General features: G+C 44.4%; 1 protein-coding gene across 1 annotated transcript in view; it reads left to right on the top strand.

Moving 5' to 3' along the window:
* The window catches only part of uvrag (UV radiation resistance associated gene), a 116,602-nt gene that overhangs the window by 85,973 nt on the left and 20,962 nt on the right, over window positions 1–9,667 (top strand). Inside the window, exon 14 of the mRNA XM_031857519.1 lies at window positions 7,499–7,590. Within this exon, the coding sequence (XP_031713379.1) occupies window positions 7,499–7,590 (92 nt within the window). The remainder of the gene's footprint in view (window positions 1–7,498; window positions 7,591–9,667) is intronic.

Here is a 9,667-nt window from a genome sequence, read left to right on the forward strand (position 1 = left end):
TGTGTGTGTGTGTGTGTGTGTGTGTATGTATATATATATATATATTTATTTATTTATTTATTTATTTTAAACCTTTGTGTTAAGAATGAATGTTTTTGCAATTGGTTCCTAGCATTTCTGTTACAGCTGTCAGAAGCGAGACATGCACCAAACCGATGGCTGCCTTTTCTCACAAGCTTTTGGGTGAGAAGTGAATTTCTTAATGAACTCAAAGTCATGACTTGAAGCCAGTTTTATTAATTAATCTCCAAGCGCCCACTGATTCGTTTGCAGTGCACTTATTGTATCTTAATATTAGCGACACAACTAAGACATTCTTGGCATGGGACAGGATATGAATATTTCAGGTTAGGGTTACTCTGGCCACAATAGTTGCGATTCACAATCTAATCAAATATGCTTAAATCGGCACTAAAACATACTGGAGTAACTCTAATTTACATTTTGTAAAGAAGGCGAAACAAATATATATATTGCATACTTTGTAGTGAAAATCAAACAATCTTGAATGAGGTGATCATAAATCCCCTGCATAAATATCGAATAAGTCAAGTTAAAAAAGGATGAGCCTTTAAGTCGGCTCTTTCATACATGACGATTCCTCAAGACCTATTTTTCAAAATCAGGGTTGTTCTTTGCACATCTCTACCATGACAGCGAGGTAGAAGCTTTTTCAAGTCACTCGTGATATATTCATATTCACGATTATCCCTTAAATGGCAATCCACCATGATAAACTTATTGATTGTTTTTTATCGTGAAGCTTTTTCTAATTATTATTCCATTGCTCATAGCTACAAACACTGCAAAGCAGAAAGTAGAGTTCAAGAAAGATTGTGAAGAACAGTTTCTGTTGTAATTACCTAGTTGTCGCTTTCTGGTTCAGCTGCGAGGTGAGAAATGAACAATAATTCATTGTTTTATTTCCCATGTTCAGAGCAATAGTCGAGCATAGTTCTGTTATGTTGCAGGTTTTGGGGTAAAATAAATACACTAACTCAAAAACACGTGAGGCCACAAAAGATAACGCCAGTGCTGTAATTCTTCTGGACGAGTCAAACTGTTTATTGAAATGTCAAAACAAAAGATCAGACAGAAAATCTCTGCATCTGTAAATACGGCGTTCTGATGGACGTCCTAACCAACCATATGAGCCCGCTGAGGTAAATGAGTTGTTTACTCCTGTAAAGCAGGACTTCCAAAGGTTGGCATCAACAGATCTGCTGGCAAAGATCCCCGAGCTCACAGAGCGGTAAACAAAAAAACCCCGTAAGATAATTGGATCGATGTGCCACTGTGTGAGGTGATCGTAGGGAAACAAACAGACAGGCGTAATGAGAGGATTAAAACAGGAACATGCACACGCTGATTTAATGAGGAGAGTAAAACTTCACCTGCTGCCATTGGGGGAGTTTAGTCTGGTGTGAAACGAATCATCTGCAGGCAAATTCCTGGCTGGAGTTAATGGCTCCGTGAGCTTTGTGTGGGGTATGTGGTTTACATGCGCTGGCCAAATGGCTCCAGAGGACACCATGGATGCTCAAACACAAAAAAAAAAATCATGCTCTCACGAGCCAAGAAACTGCAGGTTATTCAACATTTTATTGCATTCCTCACTTGAAGGTACATGTATTTAAATGTTTGAGTAAGGGCCCGTAATATACAGCACCACCTGTATCAGTCCAAATAGAAGTGAACGCAACATTAGCTGACAGTACGGTGCGTCAGTTTAACACAGTTTTCTCTTAAGGGTCAGATTGTAATGGTAATCGGAGTAGTTTAGTTTTAACTACATTAATTGTGTGTTTCAACTTCCACAGACTGTGTGTGACCGACTACTTCTTTGTTTGGGGCGGGCAGGTCTCTGGAACGCTGTTAGCTTTGGCTCAATAATTAACAGCCAAGCGTGCAGACTTCATCGCACTTCCTGGCCGGATCAGTAGAAATGACGGGACAAGCGCGACAGTACACTGTAGTCCACACCGACGTCCATAATTTGTTGCAGGATGTTTTCTTATGCCGCAGTATCGTTCAGCTCTTATAATATTATTTGTTTTTACAGCTTGTTTTTTTTCTTCTCTGGTATGTAAGCTGTTCATGAATCATGTCATCCTAACCAGAAGAGGCACAGCCCGTGAAATATTGTCGATGGCAGGTTATCTCCCACGGCTCCACTTCTCTACATATCAGGTCGATGTATCTCTGGAGACTTGTGTCTGTGTCAACCTCCTTGCTCTCTGCTGAAGTATCCAGTCCACAGTTCGACCAGAGGGACGGTGGAGGGAGGAACACCTGGTTATCCCCTCTATAACAAGCTGTCATAGGACCTAATGAGCTCCCTGATTATCCCCCCCAGGGACTACGTAAAAGCGATGCACTCTGTAAAATAAGCTTTTCTATTTTTACCCCAGTGGACAAAAGCCTGCTGATTATGAATCACAGGGTAATAGTCCATGATGCAGGTCAGACATGCACAGGATACTCCCAGGTTTGATTTTTGAGACTTTTAACCCTCTTGACACATGAAACGCAACGCTCCTGATGAAAACGCCCTGCGTCCCAGACAGGCTTTCCTCCAGCGACGGTGGAAGACCGCCTGTCAAACGATGCTAATGACGCGCACCGGGGGAACCGTTGGGATGTCCGCCGCTGACAAGTGGATTTTTTTTTTTTTACCTGGGCACTTCTTCCTACACCGCGTCATCGCCAATCAACCTCAAAGTTCTCTGCAGCCCGCCCACACTCGCCGGCCTGATGTGAGGGTGATTAGCACTGACAAACCCGGGGAAACAGAGATACGTGGCATCAGCCGGGCTGTGTTTGTTTAGCCTCTGCACAGAGCTCGGGGAAAACGAGCAGGTTTGTTACCAAATGATGGGTGGCATTTTCTGTAAACGGACTGGTTTCCCACCGGCTCTAGTCAGCTTCAGCGTGTTTACTCCGGTGGATTGGCAGACCGGGACTGTATACACTGCTGCATTCTTTGGGCTGATACTTTATCCTTGAGACGAATGAGGATGATGAGTCGCTCATCCTCTGGACTCTCGCACAGGCTCATACCAAACCTTTCAGTCATACCCGCTGATTGCTACACACGCTGAGGAATCCCCACAGCCCTGCGTGGCTTTTGTAGAATAGCAAAACAGGGAAGGGAGTGTCCAGACACAAAGGTGTGAGCAGCGACAGGGGGAGACCTGGCCGGATCTGTTTCACTATGTCATCATGTGAAAGGGCCCCCCTCCCCCCGTCTTCCAACTCCTCTCACCTTTCAGCCTCCCTCAATGGGCCCTGGGAATTTCTCACCACGATCTGGTTATCCCCATCACAAAGAAGCCCGTGGCCAGCAGCTTGAAAGCACTGTTCCTGTACACATAAGCACGAGCACGCAAGGGACTCCGCCAGCATTCATCACGGTGATGTATGAAAGGGAAACGAGGAATGACAAGCTGTCTCAGGTGGACTGATTCTGAGCCATTTGTGTGATCTGGTCTGGAGCTGTTGAATTAGGAACCCTCAGAGGTTGTTTCTCGTTGCCGTGTTTGCATAAGAATTCTCACTTCACTGGGTCGCGGGCTCAGAAATTACAGCGTAAACCACTTACAGTGATCACGGATACAGTGATCAAGCGCTTATATGGATCAAAAAGCTTGAGACAGAACAATTCCTATACAAATAATGTTTAAATAATATACTTATACAAGTACATTTTGGTTCTTTACATACATGACAACATATGGAAAACCATTTTAAAGCTATGGTAGGCTCACGTTTTTTATTTTACTCCCATGATACTTTGCCACGAGGTAACCCTTCCATCACATATTGTAGATCCTTCTGGCTGCTTCTCTTTGAAATGGCTTTATTCCAAAAATTAGAAAGTGTTTATTCAGGGAGTGCAGTTAGTGACAGTGTGGGCTCCGAGGTAGCTCTGACAGCTTGATGGACTAGCAGCGAGGGGCGGGGCTTAGCGGATGGTCTATTAGACTCTAATAATTAGAGAGTAATCTGCATGAGAAATTAAGAAAAATAAAATGGTTATATATTTATACGCTTATGGATCAATTTGACCAGGACATCAATCACAAATCTATTCTGCAACAGGAATCAATTAGTTGTGTTTCACCTCATATGAATTACAACACATTGCCTCATATCAGTTACAACACACTGTCAAAGGCCACTTTGGGTGTACAGAACCAGAATCTACACCTTTTCCCCACTCAGCTGTTTGTTTCAGCCCTACAGTCAAAACCTCTGTGGCGCCGACAATTAGAAATGACAACCAGCTCGTATGTCTTTAAGCCGCCTCACACGTTTCCTCTCTTTTCCCTCAGATGACATGGCCGGGTCACTAATGTTTTTCTGCTTTTTTGTTCTGCTGTGAGACGAAGGGAGGGGGTTGATGTTTGCAGCGTCCAGGATATATGCCTTCCCAAGACGAAGGCCATGAGCAACATATAAATATACACATAGAAACACGAAAGGCCGCTCTGGGGGGGAAACGTAACGCAGCTTCCACCAGGGAGGGCCAGACCGCCCAGTTTATGAATATTGATGGAGTCTGGCTGGCTGAGCGCTGGGTCAGCTATAGGGCTGCACTACTCCAAACTGTCTGAACGTGTTTAACACAACTCATCGCAAAGACACCCGGTGCAGGCGGCTCTGCACCGCTGCCAACCAGACACTTAGCTCAGGTGTCGTTGGTGCCCACTGGCAGAGATTTGGCAAACGCGCGTGAGTTTCCAGTTATTCTGCGTCGGCCTGACGGAGGCATACATCATTTTTTTTAATCCCCCTCAGCGAGCTCCATAGTAATGAAGTCAAATGATGTCACCCATCACTCTCCTGTCTTCACCCATATCCAGTATCTGTATATGCTGCGAGCTCGGCAACGTCTCTTCACGTGAGGAAAACAATAGGAGGCACACATACAAATGCACACTCTCTCTCTTTCTCTCACTCTCTCTCTCTCCCCCACACACTCTCTCTCTCAGACATACAGCCGTGTAATGTGACATAGGGTCTCCTGTCAGACACACAGTGTGGCTATTACACACACTTCAGGGCTCAAGGCGAGTAATGGAATTTATAGATAGCATTTTGTTACGGCTTCCGACTGAGAAACAAAGAAAGCATACAGCATGTCCAGCGAACGCAGTTTACCTTCGCTGAAGCCATAATATTTATGTTTTGCTCATATCTGGTTCCCGATTTCTGATTCATACTTTCTAGACCGTGACCTTGAGATATGCATGAGATTGGGATTTTCCTCTTTTTTTTTTTGCATCTGGCCACAGAACAAGCAAGCCCACCCCCCAGCCCAATGTTGCTACTCTCTTTCTGTTTCTAAACTGGTGGTGTTATTGATCTTGGCCCAACGCTTCAAACCCAATTCCGTTGAGCTAGCCCTGTGGACAGCGCAGCGCTGTCATTTGGTCAGACCCCGAGGTTTACTCCGAGCCATGAATGGACCTCTTGTGTTGTTCGCACAGGTTTTGGACCGTCCAATCACCATCTGGGTTTTTTGTGGTGACACCCCTTGTCCCACTGAGCTTCTTTTGATAAAGTCCTCCTCCGATGACTGTCCATTTGAGACCAGAACACACACACACACACACACACACACACACACTGGAACATTGATAAAAACACTTTGGCACATGTCAAAATTATTATTATCACTGGAGCACTTACGGCATATGACAGAATACACTCAACATCGGAAAAGGTGCAGTGGCCCTTAAGACGATCACCGCCCACGGCCAAACCCCTAGCCAGACCTGCCGGACCAAACACCCCCGAGGAGAGGGAGAAGAGCCGAGATGGAAGCTAAGCTAACCCAGCTAGGACCTGAGGCTACTCCACTACCCAGCCTGCTCCTGGCTGTCTGAAGCCCGGTCGCAGGAAAATAAGATGGATGAAATAAGACCAAGCAGCGGGAGGTCGGTGACTGTTGAGTCCACGTCTTCACAGAGACCTGACTCCATCGTGGCATCCCGGATCAAGCTGCACTTGATGGGCGAACCGCTGGACTCCGGTGGGACGAGAGGAGGTGGACTCTGTGTTTACATCAATGATGCTTGTTTACATTCCTCTTGATGCACTACAGGAATGCACTTCTGTTTTTGTTTTGTCATGCTTTTCTTGCGCTGAAAATGGGCTACAACTGCATTTTGTTGTGCATCCCTGTGCTGCATAATGACATTGCAGTGCATGTCATTCACACCGCACCGTTCATATCGTACAGTTTACACGTTATTCTGGCAGCTATTCAGACAGAGTGGGATTTGGTTAATCTATGTTGAGTGCAAATTTGACATGCATGCACATGTGGCCTCTGAGTGCTCCTTCCTATGCCACACCTCTCGCCATTTGTCAAGCCTTACCAGAGCCAGTACAGCAGGACTCTAAATAAATATTACGGCAATTACCACAAGGAAACGGGTATTGATGTGCTTTGGGGGCTGCTGATACCCTGAAAACAGTTTGTCTCCTCCTAAACTGTTCAACAAAAAACAGGGAAACGTGACCTTTGCCCCTCGGAGGCTCAAAGATATTTTTCCCTGTAGTTCCTTTATTATCATGTCACTCATCCGTTATGAGCTCGTACACGAAGAAGCCGTTATCCCCAGTGAGTGATGTTTCGGTGTCATGTGCGCGGCATCTCTTCATCAGTGTGTGCGTGCATGTGCGTGTGAGTGTGTCAGTGTTGTCAGAGAGAGACACAGAGGCCTCAGAGATATACGCCGGACGTGCGGCGTGATGCTTCTCTGCTGTTCAGTAATATCTGTTAAATAAACTCCGCCGGACAAGAGCTGGCTCGCTGTGACATCACTCAACTGTTGGAGGAGATATTTCTGGCACAGACAGCTGGAGTTTCAAGGTGGCCTTTTGATTTTTCTCCTTTTTTAAATTTCTTTGCTGGATTTGATTCTATCATGAAATAAAGCACTGTGGTACAAGGGAGGGGACATTCAAGGCCACATTTAGATGTGGATACACAGAAGAGTGAGGGAGAATCTACCAGGGTTTCTAATGTGCTCTCGCTCGATCTCGATCTCTCTCTCTCTCTCTCTCTCTCTCTCTCTCTCTCTCTCTCTCTCTGCGCCATTTCTTCCAGATGTCTTGACAGCAAGTTTTTTTTTTTTTTTTTTCCCTAGCCACCCGCATCTCATCCCCTGTCTTTCCACACACACCTTACGTATTAGCGTGCATGCCTGTTATCAGGGAAGGATGCCCATTGTGTCCAGATGAGTAATGGACCGATGAGGGGGAGTGTAGAAATGTGTCATGGCGAAAGAATGTCTGCTTCAGACCTCCTGTAGGTGGTATTTCTTTCTTCTCCGAACGACACCCAAACACGGAGAATGTGCACACGTGTGAGAGTGATTCGCTGTAGCGCCAGCCCGCCGCACATTATATGTATAAGGTTGAAGGATGCACGACGTGGTAGGTTGTTTGAGGTTAATGACGCGGTGTGTGTTCCCTTGTCTTGCAGCTGAGATATCAACACGGCTTGACCACCCCAGACCTGCAGCAGACACTACCCAACCTGAAGAACTTTCTGGAGCACGGCCTGCTGGTCCGATGGTAAGAATCAGAACGACACAAATGTTTCTTCAGAGGGCACTGACAGCAGAAAGATTTACAGTGGTTTTGCTTCAATCGAACACAAGGATGAATCGCTCTTTAAAATAATCGGAAATGCTCAATTTCTTCACCAATCGATGATGTGTGTACTGTCGTCATTTCACGAAATGACTATCCACACTACCTTCATCAAAACAGAATCTGTTCGTCCTGTAGTAGTATACACACCATAACACCAACCCCCAAGAAACTCAAAGCCAAAAATAGAAATAGACAAACAATGCAACAAATAGCTCAACAAGTGGGACAGATATAATACCTGAGCGCATATTACAATTTAGCATAAACCACGGCTCACTGCATTTTAATATTTTTCAATTTTCCCAGGATACGGTTAGTCCGAGGAGTAAAAAGAATCCACATCTTGAGGTCTTCTCTCATAAGCTGCGACATGAAATACTTCTATTAAAGGGACAGTACAGTTTCTTTTGAAGTGGGCTTGTATGAAGTACTGTGTACAGTAGATGGAGTTTGTAGAAACAGACAGCAGTACCAGTGCAGGAGCAAAGCAATGTCCTGCTGACGACTTATTTTATACACCTAAAAATGAATTGATATGAGTGTAAGTGTACGCTATCTTTAGAATACTTTCACCACTTCACCTTGCTGTCAAACCTGCCTTTTCCAATGAGGAACTGAAGCTTTTTAATGTGCTCTCTTTAAAGCCACAGGCCTCCTGTGACAAAACCAGTCATTTTATCTCCCAGAACACAGAAGTCGCTGGCCTACCGCTGCCTTGTTCGGTGTGTTTTTGTGACTTTGGTGTTTTAAAAGGTTCGTTCAGATTCACCAAAGTCACAGTAAATTACTCTCAAGGAATTCGTTATGTATTGACACCAGGCTTTGCAATCTATTTAAGATTGTTCTAGCGTAAGTAAGAACTGTACCGATACCAGAAGATTGGTCTGACACAGCACAAAGCATATGAGTGTATTAGGTAAATGTTACGACTGCTACATACTACGCCTTTGTAACCATGTAGCGCCTCCGCACACCATCAGTGCCTCCACTTGTAAAAAGAGAAAGCAGTGCTTGATGAGATTTGCAGCAGCCACTTTGTCCCCCTGAAGTGGAATGCTTAGATCTCTGCCCCTCTCCTTCTACAGGCTTACGGCCTGTAAGTAACCCTTCACTAAAACCCGCGGGTCGGTCTGCGTCCGACTTCAGCTCCACTGTCCTATAAAAGAAAAAGCTGTCTTTGATCTCCACTCCTCTCCCGGGGTCAGCAAAGGGGAAAATGTGTAGAACACACATTAATTGAATAATCTTTTGTTTTGAAAGGAAAGAAGCCATGAAAAGCATGAGCTCTCAAATCAGCCCTCCACCACCGCCCCTCCTTAATGGGAAGTGGAAGGGCCTGAAGATAGATGAGATGAAAGCATTGGCCCGCTAAGCCTAGAGCTATGTGTGTCCATACACATGCATGGAAGAAGTGGAGGTGGAAGTGTAACAGTTCTACAGTGGCTTTCCACAGCCACACTCCATGTACGACAAGAGACCACAGGGACAGGAACAACATGTCTGAAGTCATCAGCTGAGAATCAAGAAGCTGCCTTTCTCAGCAGCTCTGAGCTTCTGAAACATACATTGAGATCAGTCGTCGTGTGTATATGTGTGTGTGTGTATATGTGTATGTGTGTGTGTATATATGTGTATATGTGTGTGTGTATATGTGTGTATATATGTGTATATGTGTGTGTGTGTATGTGTGTGTGTATGTGTGTATGTGTATATGTGTGTATATATACGTGTATATGTGTGTGTGTATATATGTGTGTGTATATATATGTGTATATGTGTGTATATATATGTATGTGTGTGTATATATATGTATGTGTGTATATATATGTGTATATGTGTGTGTATATATGTATGTGTATATGTGTGTGTATATATGTATGTGTATATACAGTATGTGTATATATATATGTGTGTATATATGTGTATATATGTGTATATATGTGTGTATATATATATGTGTGTATATATATATGTATGTGTATATATGTGTGTATAT

Source organism: Anarrhichthys ocellatus, unplaced genomic scaffold (assembly GCF_004355925.1).
Source record: "Anarrhichthys ocellatus isolate YVR2014 unplaced genomic scaffold, GSC_Weel_1.0 scaffold18, whole genome shotgun sequence".
NCBI lineage: Eukaryota > Metazoa > Chordata > Actinopteri > Perciformes > Anarhichadidae > Anarrhichthys > Anarrhichthys ocellatus.